Source organism: Jaculus jaculus, chromosome 12 (assembly GCF_020740685.1).
Source record: "Jaculus jaculus isolate mJacJac1 chromosome 12, mJacJac1.mat.Y.cur, whole genome shotgun sequence".
NCBI classification, from domain to species: domain Eukaryota; kingdom Metazoa; phylum Chordata; class Mammalia; order Rodentia; family Dipodidae; genus Jaculus; species Jaculus jaculus.
The window spans coordinates 67513676-67536550 of NC_059113.1; the positions used below are offsets into that span (position 1 = coordinate 67513676).

At 39.6% G+C, this 22875-nt stretch overlaps 1 protein-coding gene across 3 annotated transcripts in view; it reads right to left on the reverse strand.

Annotated features, from left to right (window-relative positions):
* The window catches only part of Trpc3 (transient receptor potential cation channel subfamily C member 3), a 72817-nt gene that overhangs the window by 46382 nt on the left and 3560 nt on the right, over positions 1 to 22875 (reverse strand). For all 3 annotated transcript variants that reach the window (XM_045131159.1, XM_045131158.1, XR_006632915.1), the window contains exon 2: positions 1684 to 1866. In XM_045131159.1, coding sequence (XP_044987094.1) covers positions 1684 to 1866 — 183 coding nt within the window. The remainder of the gene's footprint in view (positions 1 to 1683; positions 1867 to 22875) is intronic.

A 22875-nucleotide genomic window follows, 5' to 3' on the forward strand; every position in this document is an offset into this window, starting at 1 on the left:
GAATCTCAGCTTATATAAATTCTCCCCCCGCCCCACGCCACACCTATGATTATGCACTTCCTAGTGTTCGTTGCCTAAATTCCCGCCTGATGAGTCGGTTGTTTTGTCTTCTAATACTAAGGACAAGGACCAGTACAAGGAAATCATTTGGTAATTCTACTTGCCTAAGAGTCATTATTCAAGTTTGAATTATTACACTTTTTTGTTTGTTTGTTTGTTTTTTTGAGGTAGGATCTCAGTCTAGCCCAGGCTGACTTGGAATTCACTATGGAGTCTCAGAAAAATCAACTCCTACCAAATCAGAGAGTCAGAGCTCAGAGGCTCTGGGTGGTCTTGAACTCATGGCAATCTACCTACCTCTGCCTCCTGAGTGCTGGGATTAAAGACATGTGCCACCACACCCAGCATGAGTTTGAATTTTTATAGCATGGAAATGTTATTAGCTAACACTTGCTTGTGCTACTTTACATGCATTATCTCATGTCATTTTCAAACAATTGTTATTGTCCCACCTTACTAACAAGCAGACCAGGACTTAGATGAGAGCTATGCTTACTCAAGGAGCCCATGGTGACATTAGCACTTGAAACCTTGCAGGCTGGCTCTCCTACTGTCTTTTCTCTTAAATGCCAGGACATTGTGCAGGGAGGACAGAAGTCTTAAAAGTGATTGGCTGACCAAGTCATAAAACCAAATACACTTCTGATAATAGTTCCTTATTTGTGATTTGTTAGCTTTTCTAAGGTACAAACATACAAATTCATATACCATGTATAACTGTCAGGCTCCAGATAACAGTGATGCTGACCATATGAAAAAGTTTAATAGTAATTTCATGGATGATTTAATAGTTTGACAAAAATTAACAAATGAAAAAAACAGAAAAGTTTTCTGCAGTAATCAGAATAAAATTAATCTTGATCTTTACTCATAGCACTGGGATGAACCACCTCCATGGCTGTGGGACCCAGACATGTCATTGCAGCTTGGCAAATCTCAGTGTTCTTGCATAATGGAAATTTCATCATTTATCTTACTTATTTTATGGGTGAAGTATAGGTTTTCTGCAAGGATCAACAGGAGAATGAATGTCATGGTACTTGACAAAATGAATACAAGCAGCAGATATCATTATAATTATGATTCTGTTTAGTTCTGAGAGTTCATGTACTAAAGCTGGCCTCAAACTCACTGTGTGTCCACCTCCCAAATGCTAAGATAACAGCCATGTGACATGAAGAAGAATATAAAATTAAAGGTATTTGGGTTGGGAAAATGGCTTAGAGGCTAAGGCGTTTGCCTGTGACGCCTAAGGACCCTAGTTTGATTCTCCAGGAGACACATAAGCCAGATGCACAAGGGGGCACGTGTATCTAGAGTTTGTTTGCAGTGGCTAAAGGCCCTAATGTGCCCATTCTCTCTTTCCATCTGCCTCTCTCTCTCGCAAATAAATAAACAAAATATTAAAGGTATTTGAATTGACAGTTTTCAGAGTATATTTGCTTATCATACTCCATTTGAATCCCACCAAACTCCTGAGATACATAAGAGATAGCATACTCCTCATATATAAGGAAACAATTCATGAGTTTTCAAAAGACTATAATGAACAATGATTCCTAAATTGTCCCTTGAATTGTAACACCAGCTTTCTATGTCCTTGGATAGTAGTGGCCCACTCACCTTTTTGACTTCATACTTAATGGCAAGTTTGACACGACTCAACGAAGCTTTTTGCATCTCCAGAGGCTCAGTGGATTCCAGATCTCCATTCAGAATGGCCTCCACTTCTTCTGAGTCACGGCAAAGATCAAGCACACCCACTACAAAGTCTTTGCACTGCATAGAGAGCTTCCTGTAGTCATTCTAAAACAGAAAGTTTCATGTTTAATACAAAGAATTTCTTGAATTTGATGACAAGTGTTTGGGTATGGGACAGAATATAAAACTGTGTCCTGCCTCTGGGGAGAAAGATGGAGAGACCCTTCCTGTATACAAGATAGGTTGAGTGAGATATTGATGGATGCCTTCTCCTGTCCCCACTAAGTTCTCCTCTGCAACCCACCCATCTGGATAAGTGCTCTGAACATGGTAGAAACATGATCTCATATGTGTGGTAACAACGTCAAATTCATAGAAGTGAAGAATACAGGCTAGGAGGTAGGGAAGGGATGAAGAGGTATTGGTCATAAGTACCAAGTTTCAGTTTATACAAGAGGAATAAAGTTTTGAAATCTGTGACATATACAATGAATACAGTTATAATGCATTGTGAATTCCAAAAATGGTAAGTGTAAATTTCAAATGTCACACCACAAAAAATAACTGAGGTATTAGATATGCTAATTTGCTTGATGTAACCATTGCACATTGTATACTAGTACAAAACATTGAATGGGGGGCCCTAGCCCAGTAGTTAAAGGTTATTGCTTGCTGGGCCGGGCGGGGTGGCGCACGCCCTTAATCCCAGCACTTGGGAGGCAGAGGTAGGAGGATCGCTGTGAGTTCAAGGCCACCCTGAGACTACAGAGTTAATTCCAGGTCAGCCTGGACCAGAGTGAGACTCTACCTCGAAAAAGCAAAAAAAAAAAAAAGATTGCTTGCAAAGCCTGCCAGCTTGTGTTCAATTCTCAAGCCAAACACATGAGGTGGATGTAAGAAGTGCCACAAGCATCTGCTGTTTATTTGTAGCAGCCACTCAGTTTTGGTGTACCCATGAACACACACACACACACACACACACACACACACACACACACAAATAAATGCAAATTTTATAGAATCATGTCATCTGCAAATAATGATAACTTTATCTCTTCCTTTCCAATTTGTATCCCTTTTATGTGTGTCTCTTGCCTTATTGCTATGGCTAGGACTTCCAAAACTATATTAAATAAAAGTGGGGACAGTGGACACCCTTATTTTCTTCCTGATTTTAGTGGAAAAGCTTCCAGTTTTTCCCCATTCAGTAATATGTTGGCTGTAGGCTTGTCATAAATAGCCTTTATTATATTGAGATATGTTCCTTCTATTCCCAGTCTCTGAAGGACTTTTATCATGAAGGGATGTTGGATTTTGTCAAATGCTTTCTCTGCATCCCATGAGATGATCATGTGATTTTTGTCCTTCAACCCATTTATGTAATGTATTACATTTATAGATTTGCATATGTTGAACAATCCCTGCATCTCTGGGATAAAGCCTACTTGGTCAGGGTGAATGATTTTTGATATACTCTTGTATTCTGTTTGCCAATATTTCGTTGAGAATTTTTGCATCTATGTTCATGAGGGAGATTGGTCTGTAATTTTCTTTTTTTGTTCTATCTTTGCCTGGTTTTGGTATCAGGGTGATGCTGGCCTTATAGAAGGAGTTTGGTAGAATTCCTTCTTTTTCTATTTCCTGGAAAAACTTAAGAAGCAATGGTGTTAGATCTTCCTTAAAAATCTGGTAAAATTCAGCAGTGAATCCATCCGGGCCTGGGCTTTTTTTAGTTGGGAGATTATTGATAACTGTTCGGATCTCCATGTTTGTTATAGGTCTATTTAAGTGATTAATCTCATTTTGATTTAATTTAGGTAGGTCATATAGATCAAGGAAATCATCCATTTCTTTCAGATTTTCATACTTTGTAGAGTATATGCTTTTATAGTATGTCCCTATGATTTTTTGAATTTCTCTGGAATCTGTTGTGATGTTACCTTGTTCATCTCTGATTTTATTAATTTGTGCCTCTTCTCTCTTTCCTTTGGTCAGATTTGCTAAGGGTTTATCAATCTTGTTTATCCTTTCAAAGAACCAACTCTTTGTTTCATTAATTCTTTGGATTGTTTTTTTTTGTTTCTATTTCATTAATTTCTGCTCTAATCTTTTTTTTTTATTTTTAAAATATTTATTTGTAAGTAAGAGAGATAGAGATAAGGCATAAAAATAAAGTGCACACGCATGAGAGAGCACAAGCAAGCCAGCGAGCAAGCCAGGCGCTTGAGCCACTGCGAATGAGTTCCAAATGCATGTGCCACTGTGCATTGTCTTGACTTGGGTATTGGGGACTCAAACCTGTCTTGTTAGACTTTGCAAGAAAGCATCTTAATGTCTGAGCAATCTGTTTAGCCCCAAGCCCTATATTTTTTCTTTTTTAAAAATTTTTATTAACATTTTCCATGATTATAAAATATATCCCATGGTAATTCCCTCCCTCCCCACCCCCACACTTTCCCATTTGAAATTCCATTCTCCATCATATTACCTCCCCATTACAATCATTGTAATTACATATATACAATATCAACCTTTTAAGTATCCTCCTCCCTTCCTTTCTCTATCCTTTATGTCTCCTTTTTACCTTACTGGCCTCTGCTACTAAGTATTTTCATTCTCATGCAGAAGCCCAATCATCTGTAGCTAGGATCCACATATGAGAGAGAACATGTGGCGCTTGGCTTTCTGGGCCTGGGTTACCTCACTTCGTATAATCCTTTCCAGGTCCATCCATCTTTCTGCAAATTTCATATCCTTTTTTTTTTAACCTCTGAGTAGAACTCCATTGTATAAATGTGCCACATCTTCATTATCCACTCATCAGTTGAGGGACATCTAGGCTGGTTCCATTTCCCACCTATTATAAATTGAGCAGCAATAAACATGGTTGAGCATGTACTTCTAAGGAAATGAGATGAGTCCTTTGGATATATGCCTAGGAGTGCTATAGCTGGGTCACATGGTAGATCAATTTTTAGCTGTTTTAGGAACCTCCACACGGTTTTCCACAATGGCTGGACCAGATTGCATTCCCACCAGCAGTGCAGAAGGGTTCCTTTTTTTCCACATCCCCGCCAACATTTATGATCATTTGTTTTCATGATGGTGGCCAATCTGACAGGAGTGAGATGGAATCTCAATGTAGTTTTAATCTGCATTTCCCTGATGACTAGTGACGTAGAACATTTTTTTAGATGCTTATATGCCATTCGTATTTCTTCCTTTGAGAACTCTCTATTTAGCTCCATAGCCCATTTTTTGATTGGCTTGTTTGATTCCTTATTATTTAACTTTTTGAGTTCTTTGTATATCCTAGATATTAATCCTCTATCAGATATATAGCTGGCGAAGATTTTTTCCCATTCTGTAGGTTGCCGCTTTGCTTTTTTCACTGTGTCCTTTGCGGTGCAAAATCTTTGTAATTTCATTAGGTCCCAGTGGTTAATCTGTGGTTTTATTGCCTGAGCAATTGGGGTTGTATTCAGAAAGTCTTTGCCAAGACCAATATGTTGAAGTGTTTCCCCTACTTTTTCCTCTAGCAGTTTCAAAGTTTCCGGTCTGATGTTAAGGTCTTTAATCCATTTGGACTTAATTCTTCTGCATGGCGAGAGAGAAGAATCTATTTTCATCCTTCTGCAGATATTTATCCAGTTTTCAAAACACCATTTGCTGAAGAGGCTGTCTCTTCTCCAATGAGTATTTTTGGCATTTTTATCGAATATCAGGTGGTTATAGCTAATTGGGCTTACATCTGGGTCCTCTATTCTGTTCCACTGATCTACATGTCTGTTTTTGTGCCAGTACCATGCTGTAGAGCACTTTTTTAGATGCTTATATGCCATTCGTATTTCTTCCTTTGAGAATGCTCTAATTAGCTCCATAGCCCATTTTTTGATTGGCTTGTTTGATTCCTTATTATTTAACTTTTTGAGTTCTTTGTATATCCTAGATATTAATCCTCTATCAGATATATAGCTGGCGAGGATTTTTTCCCATTCTGTAGGTTGCCTCTTTGCTTTTTTCACTGTGTCCTTGGCAGTGCAAAATCTTTGTAATTTCATGAGGTCCCAGTGATTAATCTGTGGTTTTATTGCCTGAGCAATTGGGGTTGTAATCAGAAAGTCTTTGCCAAGACCAATATATTGAAGGGTTTCCCCTACTTTTTCCTCTAGCAGTTTCAGAGTTTCCAGTCTGATGTTAAGGTCTTTAATCCATTTGTACTTAATTCTTGTGCATGGTGACAGAGAAGAATCTATTTTCATCCTTCTGCAGATATATATCCAGTTTTCCCAACACCATTTGCTGAAGAGGCATTCTTTTCTCCAATGAGTATTTTTGGCATCTTTATCGAATATCAGGTGGCTGCCCTAATCTTTATTATTTCTTCCCGTCTACTGATTTTGGTTTGCCTTGTTCTTTTTTTTCCAAGGCTTTAAGGTGAAGCATTAGGTCGTTTACGTGCGACCTTTCTAATTTCTTAATATAGGCACTTAAGGCTATAAATTTACCTCTTAGAACTGCTTTCATTGTGTCCCAGAGATTTTGGTATGCTGTGCTCTCATTATCGTTTGACTCTATAAATTTTTTTAATTTCCTTCTGGATTTCTTCATTGACCCATTCATCATTTAGTAGTGTATTGTTTAGTTTCCATGATTTTGTGTATGCTCTATAGCCTTTCTTGCTACTGATTTTTAGTTTGATTCCATTATGGTCAGATAGAATGCAAGGAATTATTTCAGTTTTCCTGAATTTGTTAAGATTTGCTTTGTGTCCTAATATATGGCCTATTTTAGAGAATGTTCCATGTGGTGTTGAAAAGAATGTATATTCTGCAGCCTTTGGATGAAATATCCTGTATATATCAGTTAGGTCCATTCCTTCTATGACCTCATTTAGTTCAGATGCCTCTCTGTTTATTTTTCCCGGGATGACCTGTCAATTGATGAGAGTGGGGTGTTAAAGTCACCCACCACCACTGAGTTTGGTGTTATCTGTGACCTTAGTTCTAATGGTGTTTGTTTGATGAATTTGGAGCCCCCATGTTAGGTGCATATATGTTTAGGATTATAATGTCCTCCTGTTGGAGTGTGCCCTTAATCAATATAAAGTGACCTTCCTTATCTTTCTTGACTAACGTTGGACTGAAGTCTACCTTGTCAGATATTAGGATAGCAGCCCCTGCTTGTTTTTTAGGCCCATTTGCTTGAAACACCGTCTTCCAACTTTTCACCCTAAGATAATGTCTATCCTTTGTAGAAAGGTGAGTTTCTTGGAGACAACAAATTGTAGGATCCTGCTTTTTAACCCAGTCTGCAAACCTGTGTCTTTTCGTTGGGGCATTGAGGCCATTGATATTAAGAGACATAATTGAAAGGTATGTAATTATGTTTGCCTTTTTTTTTTTTAATGGTTCCGGTTCTACCTGTGCTGTCTTCTGTTGACTAGCATTTGAGTATTGCTTGCTTTTTCTAGGCTCCTTATATGTGTGCTTTTCCTTTTCTTCAGCATGGAGGATTCTATCAAGTATTTTCTATCGAGCTGGTTTTGTCTTCAAATACTCCTTTAAACTGCTTTTATCATGGAATGTCCTTATTTCTCCGTCTATTTGAATGGATAGCTTTGCAGGATAAAGTAACCTTGGTTGACAGTTGTTATCTTTCAGAACTTGGAATATATCACTCCAAGCCCTTCTTGCTTTTAAAGTTTGTGTTGAATAATCTGCTGTAATCCTGATGGGCTTGCCTTTGTAGGTAACTTGATTTTTCTCTCTAACTGCTTTCAATATTTTTTCTTTGGTGTGTGTGTTTGGAAGTTTGATTATAATATGGCGAAAAGAGGTTCTTTCCAGGTTTTGTCTGGCTGGGTTTATAAAGGCTTCCTGTATCTGCATTGGTACCTCTTTCCCAATTTGTGGGAAATTTTCTTCTATGATTTTTTTGAAGACGCCTACTATGCCTTTGGAGTGGAATTCTTCTCCTTCTACTATGCCCTGAATTCTTGTATTGGATCTTTTCATAGTGTTCTGAATATCTTGAAATTCCCACTCATACTTTTCTATAAGTTTGTCTTTCTCTTTGTTGGACTGTATTAGATCTGCCAGCTGGTCTTCTAGCTTAGATATTCTGTCCTCTCCCTCATCCATCCTACTGGTGAGATTTTCTACAGAGTTTTTTTTATTACATTAACTGTGTTCTTCATTGCTAGTATTTCTGACTGGTTTTTCTTTATTATTTCTATTTCCTTATTTATGTCTTGTATTGCCTTCTTTATTTCATTACATTGGTGTCCTGTGTCTTGTTTGATTCCTTTGATTTCCTCTTTGATTTCTTCTTTGATTCTTTTGATTTGTTCTTTGACCTCTTTGAACATATATATAATCATTCTTTTGAACTCTTTCTCAGGCATTTCTTCCAACTTGTTCTTGTTCTTGGAGGCATTTCTGATGCATTAATACTTTTAGGTGGATTTATATCATCTTGCTTTTTAGTGTTTCTTCTGTTATAATGTATATATTTTTGCATCTTGGGTTAAGTTAATGCTTGTATTTTCTAGCTAGGTGGGTACTCTTAGCTGTATCAATTGATTTGATGTTATATATCTTCAGGGTAGGAGCTTAAGGTGTTAGGTCTGGCTCTTAAGACTCTCAGAGTATCTACAATGGTGTTCCTAGGGGTTGAGTTTCCCTGCTATAGGAGTATTCAAGCAGGCTGAGTGGAATAAAATACAGGTAGATTCTAAAATTTAACTAAACATGTACACATTCAATCAAAAACAGCCCCAAGTATGTATGCAAGAGTAGTTATTATAATGACCAGATCCTCTATCAACAAAGAGGTTAAGATTTCTGGTCTGTTGAGGGATCCAAGTCAGCTTGCGACCAAATGAGACCCTTCCCTGGTGCAATCCCAGTTACCTTGGATGACTTTGGTCTCAGTCAAGTTGCTGCCTGGGTCGTCAGGCTGCTGTTCTGATTTCTGGAGCTGGGCACTGGCTTTTCCTGCAGGGCAAACTGAGCCTGGCAAGTGTGGCCCTGCAGATCAGCACCCCTGCTGCTGGAACTGCTGCTGCTCAAACTGCTGCTGCTGGGTCTGTAGCCGCTGCTGCCTCTGCTGCTGCTGTAGCTGCCACTGCTAGAGCCACCACTGCTGCTGAAGCTGCTGCTGCTGTGTCCACTGCTGCTGCGCCACTGAAGCTGCTACTGTTGGGTCTGCCGCTGCTGCCGTTGCTGCCGCTCCGGGGTCTGCTGCTTCTGGGTCTGACGCTACTGCCGCTCCTGGGTCTGCTGCTGCTGGGTCTTCTGCTGCTGCCACGACTGGAGCTGCTACTGCTGTGGCCGCTGTTACCGGTGCCAAAGCCACTGATGTTGCTGCTGAACTCTGCTCCTGCTTGGGTCCCACTGTTGGCTCAAGTTGGCGTGGCCGTGTCCTGGGACTGCTGCTCTATTCGCCGGAGCTGGGTTCAGGCAGTGGGGGAGGGGAGGGAGCTGCAGCTGCTCTGGTTCTCTTGCTGTTCCACGTGTTCTTCTACCTCGTGGTCTGCTCCTCTGTTGCTCACTGCTGCTCTCCCTTCACGTTTCCTGAGTTGTAGAGAGCACGGGATGAGGGGAAGCTCCCGCACCTGGCTTTTCCTGCGGCTGGAGCCGAGTCTGGCCGCTTTCTGGTGCGCTTCCGCCACGGCAGTTGGCCGAGCTGCCGGGGCCGCTTTTGCAGGCCTGTGCGGGCTCTAGATGCTCTGGATCTCTTCTAGTTCTCTGTTGCTGTTTCAATTTCCTATATACCTCACTTTTTAGTAAAAGTTTGTATTTTGCTGAGTGTTTTTAGTCTTTTTCCCCTCTAGGCTGCTTTGGCGTGGTACCTACGCCACCGCCTTAACTGGAAGTCTAAAAAATGCAAATTACGAAAAGCACTCCATAGGGGCTGGAGAGATGGCTTAGCGGTTAAGCGCTTGCCTGTGAAGCCTAAGGACCCCGGTTCGAGGCTCGGTTCCCCAGGTCCCACGTTAGCCAGATGCACAAGGGGTCACACGCGTCTGGAGTTCGTTTGCAGAGGCTGGAAGCCCTGGCGCGCCCATTCTCTCTCTCTCCCTCTATCTGTCTTTCTCTCTGTGTCTGTCGCTCTCAAGTAAATAAATAAAAAATTTTAAAAAAAAGCACTCCATAGTATTCCATAAGCAAATTCAATGACTTTATCAGTTACAAATTGTAGATGGAGATGCAGCTCAATGTTACAGTGCTTGCCTAGTATGCATGAAGCTCTGAATCCAATTCTCAGCACTACAAAAGTAAAATAAACATTTTGGGGTGTTTACCCTTGAAACAGCTTCACCATATATGTTTTAGAACCCACTAAATAGCCCAGGCTAGCCTTAAACGTGAAATCCTCTTGCCTCAACCTACAGAGTGCTGGAATTACAGCCTATTAAAATAAAAATTTCAATTTGCTCCATAAAGACAGATGTGGTGGCTCAAGGCTGTAATCCCAGAACTGGGGAGGCCAAGATCATAGGATTATCATAAGTCCAAGGCAAGCCTGGGCTATATTAAGTGAGTTTCAGGCCAGCCTAGGTACAATGTGAGACCATGTCTCAAAAAATAAAAAAAAGGGCTGGAGAGATGGCGTAGCGGTTAAGTGCTTGCCTGTGAAGCCTAAGGACCCCGGTTCGAGGCTCGATTCCCCAGGTCCCATGTTAGCCAGATGCACAAGGGGGCGCACACGTCTGGAGTTTGTTTGCAGAGCTGGAAGCCCTGGCGCGCCCATTCTCTCTCTCGCTCTCTATCTGCCTCTTTCTCTCTCTGTCACTCTCAAATAAATCAATAAAAATCTTAAAAAAAAAAAATAAAAAAAAATTAAAAACAAAAAGCAAGAAATTTGCTTCAGAAAAAAAAAAGTTGTATGCACACAGTAATATGTTTAGATTAAGAAACACTGGCTAAGTATGATGACAGCAAATCAAAAAGCTTTATCTCCTTTGTACAAACAATGGTTATTTTAATGCTAAAACAAGCCCACTTCTATAATGGAAATTTTTCTAAACAGGCAGTTTGACACTGAAGAGCTACTGTATGTGGAAACAAGTCCAGTGTCTAACCCCTTGCTGCGAAGTACAGACCTCATACCAGCTGCAGCACAGGGAATGAACTAGGAAAGCAAATTCTTAGACTCTGTCCCAGAAGTTCCAAAGCAGAAACTGAGGAAGGAGCCAGCAATTGGTGGTGAATCACTTTTTCAGCTGCTTTTGATAGAAGTCATTGTTTGAGAATGACTGTTGGATAACTGAGGAGTGGAACAGACCCACCCATCTATATGGAGAATTTCTTCCCTGGTTTGTGGAAGCACTAGCTAGCATCTTTCCCTGCAGAGCTGGAAGAAGAGAAATGGCTGATGATATGTACTTGAATTCTACAGGGTTACAGAAAAAGTTTCCACTGGAACCAACACTTTGATAAAAATAATCAGTGAATCTTTAATTCCATTTAATTCCATATTTGTTTGGTATGATGGGCTACTGGTAGCCTTCCCTGATTACCTGCTGAATGGAAATTTATTTTTGGCCTATTAGTTCTAGTTAAGGTACCAATGACTATCTCCTGGGAAAGTGTTTTATTTTTGGAAACCCTAGCTAAAACTCAATGACTTTCACTAAAAGTCTAGTCCCTCAAGAAAGTTAAACTATGCACTGGATATAATTCCAGCTCTCAGGAGTCTGAGGCCAGCCTGGGCTACATAGTGAAATTCTATCTCAAAAAAAAAAAATCAAAAAAGTTAGCCATGTAATAATTTAATTTAGCACACTTGAGGAAAACAGAGTCCTTCATTTTAATATGTAGCTATATAACCAAGTGATACTTTATACAGTAGAATTACTGGGCTTCCAAAAGAGTGTACTTTAAAAGAAGACATGATGAATTCCAATGTTTGTCCCTTAAATAACTAATTTGATTTGGTGGGAAAAAGCACATTACCAACTAAAATAAGCATGAAGTGGAGAGTCTGAAAAAATAGAATAGTTTCCATTTCAGATATCAGAAATTCAGATAAAAAACAGTTACAGTTAATCTTTTTCCCACATAAGGGAAGAGAGAGTGAATAAAACCTCAGTCTCCATTCAAGTTGGTATTCTGACTAATAAAATTAATAAAATGTTCAGTCTCTAATTTCTTTGCAGAGGGTCAGTTAAATCTGCTTCCATCTGCTTCTCATTCCTGAAAGGCTAATGGAATGGTTGTTTTTTGTTTGTTTGGTTGGTTTTTTGAGGTAGGGTTTCACTCTAGCCCAGGCTGACCTGGAATTCACTATGGAGCCTGAGGGTGGCCTCGAACTCACGGCAATCCTCCTACCTCTGTCTCCCGAGTGCTGGGTGGAATGTTTTACTATAGCAGACAGAAGTGTAAATCTGTGTTGTTTCCACAAAAAGTTCCCTTTTTGATAGTTTTCTAGGTGAAATTGCCTCATATAATTCTTCAGCCCATACTGTTCTGTAAGATTTGTTACAACATAGGTTGGCCATTTTTTAACTTATCAGAATTAGAAGAGACTTCTATACTTTGAAGAAAGTCTGGTACTCACTTGTGAAGTACTACCTGAATAGTGCTTGACTATCTTTGAAAATTACATTCTAGAAATTGTCCAGCTTAATTTAAATACATCTAGAACATTTCACATGGACTGAAAGATCTACCAAGAAACAAACAAAAATGGTAATCATATAATTGTAAAGAAAATGCTTTGTTTTCATAACAAGGCAAATATTTCCTGCTGGAAGATGTCTGTTGCCCACTTTCAGAAAACAGAGGTGGACATAATGGTAATTTGTTTTTATTGGCTTTTTGTTTTGTTTTGTTTTTGTTTTTGGAGGTAGATTCTCACTCTAGCCCAGGCTGACCTGGATTTCACTATGTAGTCTCAGGGTGGCCTTGAACTCATGAAGATCCTCCTACCTTTGCCTCCCAAGTGCTGGGATTAAAGGCGTGTGCCACCACATACAGAGGCTTTTTGTTTTTTTTTTAACATTAGGTTTCCTTATGTTGCTCAGAAGGATATGAACTCCTGGGCTTAAGTAATCCTCAAGCCTCAGTTTCTTAAATAGCCTGAACTGTAGGCATGTGCATAGTGTTCAGGGAAAAGAAAGCCCTGACTAATGATTTCTTTGTTGCTAAAGTATGTGTGAGGTCCTGCCTTATGTGGCTTCATAGCTCAAACCCAGCAAACTGAGGACTAAATAGCTCTAATTTCGTTTCGTTGATTGGTCTTCATAGCATCTCTTTTCTATGATTTTTCACAATTAACAGGTAGGCCAGAACTCAAAGCCTGATGATCTGCTCAACCCTGAGGAAAAAAGTGGTGGTTTGAATGTAAAGTATTACCTATAGCCTCAAGTGTTTGTAATCAAGCCTCATACTTGATCCCCAGCTGGTGGACACTTTGGGAGGTGGGGCCTTTCTGAAGGAAGGATGTCACTGGAGTTAGAACTTGAGGTTTATTAGTCCAGTCCTACTGAGTGTTCCCAGCTAGCTCATTCTCTCTTCTTCTACCCAGCTGTGTGCTCCTCCCATGCTTTCCCTACCACAATGAAACTTCCTTTTGAAGCTACCTCCTTCCTTCCGTGCACAGTTAATGTGTGGGTGGGCACAAGCGATCTGGAGTGAGTAGGCCAGACCCATATCTGTACTCCTCCCACCGCCCAGGTCTGAGTTCCTTGCACATCAGTGCGTGGGTGGCCACTGTCCTCTGGAGTGAGTAGACCAGACCCCTGTATCTGGGCTGCTCCCACCTCTCCAGTCTAGGTTGCCTGCACTGGTCTTTGTCCTGGAGGGCTCAGCACTAAGTAGGCCAGATCCCAGTTCCCTTACTCCTCCTAGTCCCTTGGGCCTGGTAGGTTCCATTGTGTCTTGCTCTGGGAGGCTTGGCCCCTGTGTGCGCTGTGGAATCAGGCCTTTTGCTCTGGTATCCTGACTGGCCACTAGGTAACAAACATCCCTGTTCACCTGAGTCAGAGGGTGAACAGGCCAAAGGACACAAACTTGCTTCCTCCTTAATAAAACAGTCTTCCTAAAATGTATAGACAACAATGCAAAAAAAAAAAAAAAAACAATGAAAGTCAGAAAATGGAGAAATCTCCACCAAGGATGCCTAGTCCTACTATGGAAGCCTCCAATGAGATAATAGATAAATCAACAGAAATTCATTCCCAAAATGAAAACTCAACAACCAATGAGACCCTGATTAAAAAAAAAAAATCACTGAACTTGAGGCAAACTATCAAAGAACCAACAATTGTATCAATGCAATTGAACAAAATTTTCTTCTAGAGTGTTCAGCTTTTGACAGTAGGCTTAAATTGATGGAAGAAAATGTTAGAACCCTCCAAAGAGGTATGAATAAATTGAAGATAAGTCAAGAAATGGAAGACCTCAACAACAGGTTGATTAAGCCTAATGAAGACTTGATCAAATGGAAGAATGAACTACAAGAAGCATCAAGAAAATCAGATTTCAAATTGAAATTATACCTCAAAAAAGAGATGGACATTATACAAAACAATACAACAGAAAACAAAAATCAAATAGAGTTTATGAAAACCTTTCTAGAACCACTCACTAACTCATGTGGAAGACAGAACCTCTGACCTGGAAGATAAGACAGAAGAAATTGATTGGGAGGCCAAAAACTTTGTTAAGTTAAAAAAAAAAAAATCAAGTGAACAAAATACAAGGGAACCGTGGGACACTTTGAAACGACCAAATATCCAGATCATGGGTATACCAGAAGGAGAGGAAATCCAGACCAGAGGCATAGAAAACATATTCAAAAAATTATTGAAGAAAATTTTCTGAATCTTACAAAAGTGAGGCCCATCCAGATACAAAAAGCCCACAAAACACCAAACAGGCAGGACCAAAGAAGATACTCTCCAAGACACATCATAGATAAAACCCTTAACAATGAAAACAAAGAGATAGTGTTAAAAGCAACAAAAGAGAAGCAATTCACAACATACAAAGGCAATCCCATTAGAATAACATCAGATTTCTCAATGGAAACCCTGAAAGCCAGAAGGGCCTGGAATAGGCCCTTCAAAGTCTGAAAACCTATGGCTTCCAACCCAAGGTACTTCACCCAGTAAAAGTATCCCTCATAATAGATGGTGAAAGAAAAACTTTCCATGAAAAAGTCAACTCTATAGTTATACGAACACAAAACCAAATGTACAGAGAATACCTGAGGGAATCCTCCACACAAAACAGTAAAACAACCAATCTGAGGAGCCAACAAGAAGATCACAATAACCAGAATAGACCAGGCTCAAAATAGTATGTAACACAAGTAAGCACCCAACCCCACAAAACACCTCACCACAGCAGGGATTAATTAAAACAGTAATAACCTTAAATATTAATGGTCTTAACCCACATATCAAAAGACACTGGCTAACAGGACAGATCAAAAAACTGGACCCTTCTATCTGCTATCTTCAAGAAACCCACCTCACCACTAAAGATACACATCTCCTCAGGGTGAAAGGTTAGAAAATAATATTCCAAGTAAATGGAAATAAAAAAAAACAAACAAGTGGGCATTACTATGTTAATATCTGATATAATAGACTTCAAACCAAAAGTAATCAAGAAGGGCAAAGAAGCCAGGTATGGTGGCACATGCCTTTAATCCCAGCACTTGGGAGGTAGAGGTCGTAGGATTGCTGTGAGTTCAAGGCCACCTTGAGACTCCATAGTGAATTCCAGGCTAGCCTGGGCTAGAGTGAAACCCTACCTTGAAAAACCTAAAAAAAAAAAAAAAAAAAAAAAGGACAAAGGCCACTTTTTACTCATCAAGAGAATGATCCAACATAAGCACATCACAATCATAAATATATATGCCCCAACACACTGGCACCAAAGTTTGTAAAACAAAATCTATTTGACAATTAAACAGAAATAAAACCAACACCATTATATTTGTAGACTTCAATACTACACTATTGTCAACAGACAGATCATTCAAGCAGAAAATCAACAGGGAAATAATAGATTTCGTTTTCAGTGGCTGGAGGACCTGGAGCACCCATTCTCTCTCTCTCTCTCAAATAAAATATTTAAAAAATCAGTAGCTTTTCTATATGCAAAGGACAAATATACAGAGAAAGAAATCAGTGAGACGGTTCCATTTTCAATAGCAACAAAAAAAATTAAATTCCTTGGAATAACACTAAAAAATGTGAAGGAACTATATAATAAAAACACTCAAGAAAAAAATAGAGGAAGACTTAAGAAGACATGTTCCTAGATAGGTAGAATTAATATTGTGAAAGTGGCAATTCTACCAAAAGCAATACAAAGACTTAATGCAATACCAATAAAAATACTAGCATCATTCTTCACTGAGACTGAAAAAATGATCTCAAAATTTGTATGGAATAGCAGAAGACCTCGGATATCCAAATATATCCTCAGCAAAAGAAACACCTCTGGTGGTATCACCATACCTGATCTAAAGCTATATTACAAAGCCATAATGACAAAAACAGCATGATATGGGAATAAAAACAGAAACACAGACCAATGGAATAGAAGTGAAGACCCAGACTTTAGGGCAAGCAATTACAGCTGTTTGATCTTTGACAAAGGAGCCAATAATGTAGACTGGAGAAAAGACAGCATCTTCAACAAATGGTAATGGACACATTGGATGACCATATGTAGAAAAATGAAAATAGACCCACTCATTTCGCCATACACAAAAATCAAGTCCAAATGGATTAAAGACCTCAATATAAGACCTGAAACTCTTCAACTACTGGAACTAAAAATTAGGTAGCACTCTCCATGATATAGAACTGGGAAAGACTTCCTGAACAAAACCCCAGTAGCCAAGGAAATTAAACAAGCACTCAACCAATGGAATCTCATGAAGCTAAAAAGCTTTTGCACAGACAAACAGACCATAAGCAGAGTCAATAGTTTACCCACAGAATGGGAGAAAATCTTTGCTAGGTATACCACTGACAGAAGCCTAATATCTAGAATCTACAAAGAATTCTAAAAACTAAACAAACGACAAAAAAACAAATCAAATAACTCACTCCAAAAGTGGGGCAGAGAACTAAATAGGGAGTTCTCAGCGGAAGAATTACAAATGGTTAACATACATTTAAGAAAATGTTCAACATCCCTAACCACTAAGGAAATGCAAATTAAAACAACTATAAGATTCCACCTTACCCATAAGGATAGCAAACATTGAAAAGTCAAATGAAAACAAATGTTGGTGAGGCTGTAGAGAATTAGGAACCCTCATTCACTGTTGGTGGGAATGTAAGCTGGTACAACCACTGTGGAACTCAATTTGGAGACTCCTGAAAAGAATGAATATGGACTTACCAGAAAACCCTGCTATTCCCTTGTTGGACATTTACCCTAAAAGCTCCACATCTCAGTTCAGAAGTATGTGCTCAACCATGTTTATAGCTGCTCAATTCATAAGAGCTAAAAACTGGAATCAACCCAGGTGCCCATCATTGGATGAATTGGAATTCTACTCAGCAGTAAGGAAAAATGACACATTGAAATTTATAGAAAAATGGTTGAATTTGGAACAGATCATTTTAAGTGAATGCACACAATCACAGAAAGACAATCATTGCATGATCTCATTTACAGTTCCTAACCTGGATCAGCCCAAGTTGCTGACATAACTGAATAGCATCTTGAGGCTTGGACAATAGGGAAGGAAGGGCTTGTGTGTGTGGGGGGGGGAGGTGACACAAAATTAGAACCCAAATTGAACCGGTACCACAGAATCCTCTATCCTGGAAATCAGACTAAAAGGTGGAGCCCTCAAGCGAACCTTAGAGGGAGCATCTGAATTGAAGGGCCCTGGAAAGAGTGAGATGAAACCTAACCTCAAATTTCTCCTGTTTCTTTTTCTTCTCTACCTTTTCTTTTTCTTTTCCCTTGGCATTAACCTATAATTCCCTGTACCAGGATGTGGTCTATATCCACATTGAGCTGCTGATCCGAGAGACCTACTAGATCTCCCAAAACAAACAAGACAGACTTCTGTCAAGAGTACTTGATTACCCACCAGAGGTCAATGGTAAGACCCTACAGCTGAAGACACCAAACACTGTTGGCACAGACCATGGAGAGACCTGGTTATAATCCAGAGGAGAGTCAGTCCTCAGATAATTAGCCCATCTAGTACTGGAAGGTGCTACATGACCTACCAGGGGAAAGTGGCCAACATCTGTCCAAACAACTCAAAGTCTAAGCAACTCAGAAGCAAACAACCTGACGTGATGCTCACACAAGTGCAACAGTGGCCCACAGCTATGGTGGGTAACCAGCTGCTCTTGGATTGGCTAAGATATCTGCTGAGTGGAAAGGAAACCACACCTGGAACTGGGAAACAAGTCAGAATAATGTCCAGATAATGATTCTGCTTTCCATTGTCAAGCTCCCACTAACCTTAGACTATAAAAGTATCTACACTCTTAATTCTCTCTAAATTAATAATGGTTATCCATTTAGCTGACACTGACTTCATTCTCTGTTGGGGAATCTGCTTCTCTTTTTCAGGTGGAAACTGAACTTGAGGAGATTAATGACCCAGGACACTCCACCATGGCCCCAGCTGAAACCACAGAGGAATTGGGGAAACGAGCAAGAATGCTGCTCTTAGTTAAGCTGATATCAGCACAAGGGTGATGGAGAAAGATACTGAGGACACTTAACACCTACCAAACCAGACATCTAGATGCTCCTAAGTGCCCATCACTGAAGTAGACTTAAAATGCTCCCAGCATGGCTAAGGGAATTTTGCAAAAGGTGGGGGGGGGGGGAGAAGGATTGTTAGAACCACAAGTTGGGACACTCTGTACAGAGACATTGCCTCTCCCCCATAACTGACTGCTGCCCCCATAATGCATGACCCATAATCCTTATGGGGTTGACCTGCATCCCCAATGAGGAAGGCCTCTTCAGACAAGAGGCCAGAAGGAAGGAAAGGATGGTACCAACATGTGATGTTTACATACAAAATATGACCATATCTAATAATAAAAACAAAAATAAAATCTAAAAAAAAGGAAACGTCCCCTCTAAGCTATAAGCTGGAAATAAAACCTTTCCTTCTGTAAATTGCTTTGGTTTGGGTGTTCTGTCCTAGCAACAAGAAAGTAATTACTACAAGGAACTGGAGAGAGAGTTCAGTGATTAAGACACTTGCCTGTGAAGCCTAAGGACCCTGCTTCAATTCCCCAATACCCATGTAAGCCAGATACATAGGTGGTGCATGTGTCTGGAGTTCATTTGCAGTGGCTACAGGCGCTGGCATATTCATTCTCTCTCTCTCCCTCTCCCTCTCTGCTCTTTCCCTCTCTTTAATAAATAAATAACATACAAAAATTGCCAAGGGAATGCATTAATTTCATAAAATACCACAAATGGTCATTCCTATTTTTTATTTTTTACAAAGTAATTACTACAAAGAACATTGGAAGTTTAGTTTCATCAAACCTGACCATACACTTATGGCTTAATCTCCATTCTGATCCATTTTTTAATCTAATGAGGAAAATTTGAGTTAAAATCTAAGCATGCATGGGGTTGTCACGCCTTTTCTCTAACAGCAAGAGAAACAGGACCGAGTAGTGGGAAAGCAGGAACCTGAAGCTAAACTTCCTGCACCAGAACAATGCTTATATTTACTTACTAGTTATGCAGTCTAGGGAATTTCTTCAGCCTTTAGTAGCATCAACATTAAATACTGACAGCAGACGTGGTGCACACTACATAGCACAGCAGTACTTCAGTGTTATCAGGAACCTCCAGGACTGTTTTACATAGAAATAGCAAGAGTGGGCATCTGTGTCTTGTTCCCAATTTGAGGGGAAAGGTTCAACATTTTTCTGATGAATTTGATGTTATACAATGACGTGTTGTATACGATACTTATTACATTTGATCATATGGTTTTGGTACTCCCTCCTGTTAATGTGGTATAACACTTTTGGAGGGTGGGGTTGCCTATATTAAAATATCTTGCATCCAAGAGATAAATTGCACTTGGTCATGGTTATGGTGGATGTTTCTTTTGGTATATCATTGACTTCTATTTGCTATGATTTTTTACATCTATGTGCATTAGGAATACTGGACTATGTTTTTTTCTCTAACTAGAAGCTTCCTGAAATTTCTTCCTGCTATAGATACTATCTCTCTTTGGATCATATTCATTTTGTTTTCTGTTTAGAGTTCTACCGTGATATGAGTGGAAACTGCTTTTCTACTTTAAGTTGAGGGAAACTGAGGTTCAGGGAAGGCAGATGGTTTTGTTCTTTGTTTTATTTCATTACAAAAAAAAAATTACAACACATAGTAAGACCCTATTGCTAAAGATACCACATGCTTGGGCTGTAGGACACTGGGAAATCAAAATGGGGCTGAGCTGGAAGCCTCCCTGTTGACTAGCTGTCATGATGCTAGAAAATGCTATGCAGACTGTTGAGGGAGAAAAGTTATCAACAATCGAAACCAGCATTGGACCCTGCAAGCTTCACAGCTGGCCAGCCAGGTCAAATGTGTCAACTAGTACAATAGTGGCATGCCTTTTATGGGAGAAACCAAAGAAACCAACTGCTCTTTGACGGGATTTGAAGCTTACTCAAACCCAATCAGAAATTCCCAATCAAAAGGAATTCATGCTTGGTACTGAAAATCCAATTAAAAACCAATGGGGGGGGGGGGCTGGAGAGATGGCTTAACAGTTAAGGCACATGCCTGCAAAGCTTAAGGATCAAGGTTTGATTCTCTGGGTCCCACATAAGCCAGATGCACAAGGTGGCACATGCATCTGGAGTTCATTTGCAGTGGCTAGAGGCCCTGGCACACCCATTCTCTCTGTCTCAAATAAATAAATAAATAAAAATATGAAAAAAATACACCAATTGGGGCTGAAGAGATGGCTTAGTGTTTAAAGGTACTTGATTGCAATGCCTTATGGTCTAAGTTCCATTCCCCAGTACCCACATAAAGCCAGATGTACAAAGTGGCTCATGCATCTGAATTTCATTTTCAGTGGCAAGAAATCCTAGTGTGCCCATTTTCTCCCTATTTCTCTCTCCTTGCAAATAAATAAATAAAATATTAAAAATTAAAATTAAAAAGCCTATGGTTTGGGAGATCATAGGCCCTAGATGAGAAGCTACCACTATGTTTGGTTAAATGCACATATTATGTTCACCAAGTTGCCCTCTAAATATTTTTTTATGCCCACGCATTAATGCTACTCTCACATTTGAGTAGAGAAGGTTCCTTTTTAGATGGGGAGGACTCAAAATTCGAAGTGCTGAGAAGTGATAGTGGAGTGTTCAACACTAAAAAAGACATCTCTGTCACACTCTCCAGGATTCAAGGACCATTATGGAAGACACGGTAGAAAGAATGTGAGAGCCAAAGGAAGAAGAGGAGTGCTTTAGACTATTGTCTTCCATACCAAAGTGGCTGTGGAATTCATAACCTCACAGTGGCTATGGCATTCATGACCTAACAGTGGCTGAACCTACCTACATATGACTTGCATAATAGGAAGGCAAAAAAAAAAAATACATCAAAATAGAACAGGAAAGAAGAAAGGATTAAGTAGAGGGGGAATATGGAAGAGGAACAAAAAAAAGTAGTGGGAGGGTATTATGATCATGGTACACTGTGTATAGAGGTGTCAAAAATGTTTTAAAAAATTACATTACCATCTCCCCAGTTAAACTTAGGAAATTTCAATTGTGGTCTCTAGGCTTAATAAATGGCTAACTTCCTTGCCACTGACAAATGGATGATTAGACCTGAATCCATCCATCCAACATTCTGTTTCTCAGAATATCTACAGACAGCATTTGAACATCCAAACTACTTCTTTAATAACCTGTCAGTGGCCTGTCTATTAATTCATCTACATCTCTGTCCTCAGATGCTCAGCCTCTTCAGACAGTGACCTTCATCTGCTCTCTGTGCTCCCCAAGGAGCTGTGGAGAAGGCAGAGGCTGAGAATCAAGTACCCACAAGAGGCCATTTGAGGGCAAGAAGCTTGATACTACAAGCCATGGGTAGGCATCTTCAAAGAGGGAAAATCCCTCTGCTTTACCAGGGAGCAGCACATTATCTATTTTTTCATTTTAAGGCCAGTACTTTGAGCTCAGAGTCTCTCTGGGAAAGAATATAGTGAACAAACACCACAAGACAGGGCAAAATTAGGTTACCTGATTTCCTCAGAAATGAGCTTCATTTCCATCGCCCTGTCAGAACACAGAGTTTCTGGACCAGGGCTGAGAAAGCACGATTTTCTCATCTGTCTAGAGTGCTGACGGAAGGATAGTAGTGTGGGATGAAAGAGCAAATGGCACACAGAATAAGAAAGAAAAGACCAATAGCCAACTAAAGCTGGGGAAAAAGAGGCACAACCAGTAAGCTGAAGCTGCAGCTTCTGAAGAACCATCCTAATGTGGCTCTGAGAGCAACACTACTCAAAGGCTTGCCATACAAGCCAGACAGGGACCTGGGAGATACAGTTTTGTATACTCTCAAGTATCTGATAGCTTGGTGTCTGTCTGGAGAACTTGTGAGTTTGTGTGTGTTTTTTCCTCTTTTGCTTCTTGTGGTATGTTCCCACCTTTGTAAGGTTTTCAGAGTCAAAGAGATTATAAGTAGTATTAATATGGATTTAGCTGGCTTCAGGGTAAAACTATGAATAACAAATTCTCTTACTATCACTTCACAGAGATATCTTTTCTCTGTAGAACTTCAAACATTTCCATCTTTAGTAAATTATTAAACATAAGCTTAGAAAATATTTCCTTTTACAGAATTTCCTTTGTAGACTTTCAATATATGTCAAATAAAGTAAAAGTAAGCGTTACATGACCTATGACATAAGTGGAAAATAAACAAATTCTAAATTTACTACTATGTTTCAAAAATAAAAAAAGTGATGTTAAAAGTATTTTGCCCAGCTACTTTTCAATTGGCTCTAGCCAGACTGAGTTTTAGATCTGGTCCACTTGAGTTCCATTTAAATTTGTTTTCATCAAGTCCAAAGAAATAATTATTTCCGAATATCACAATT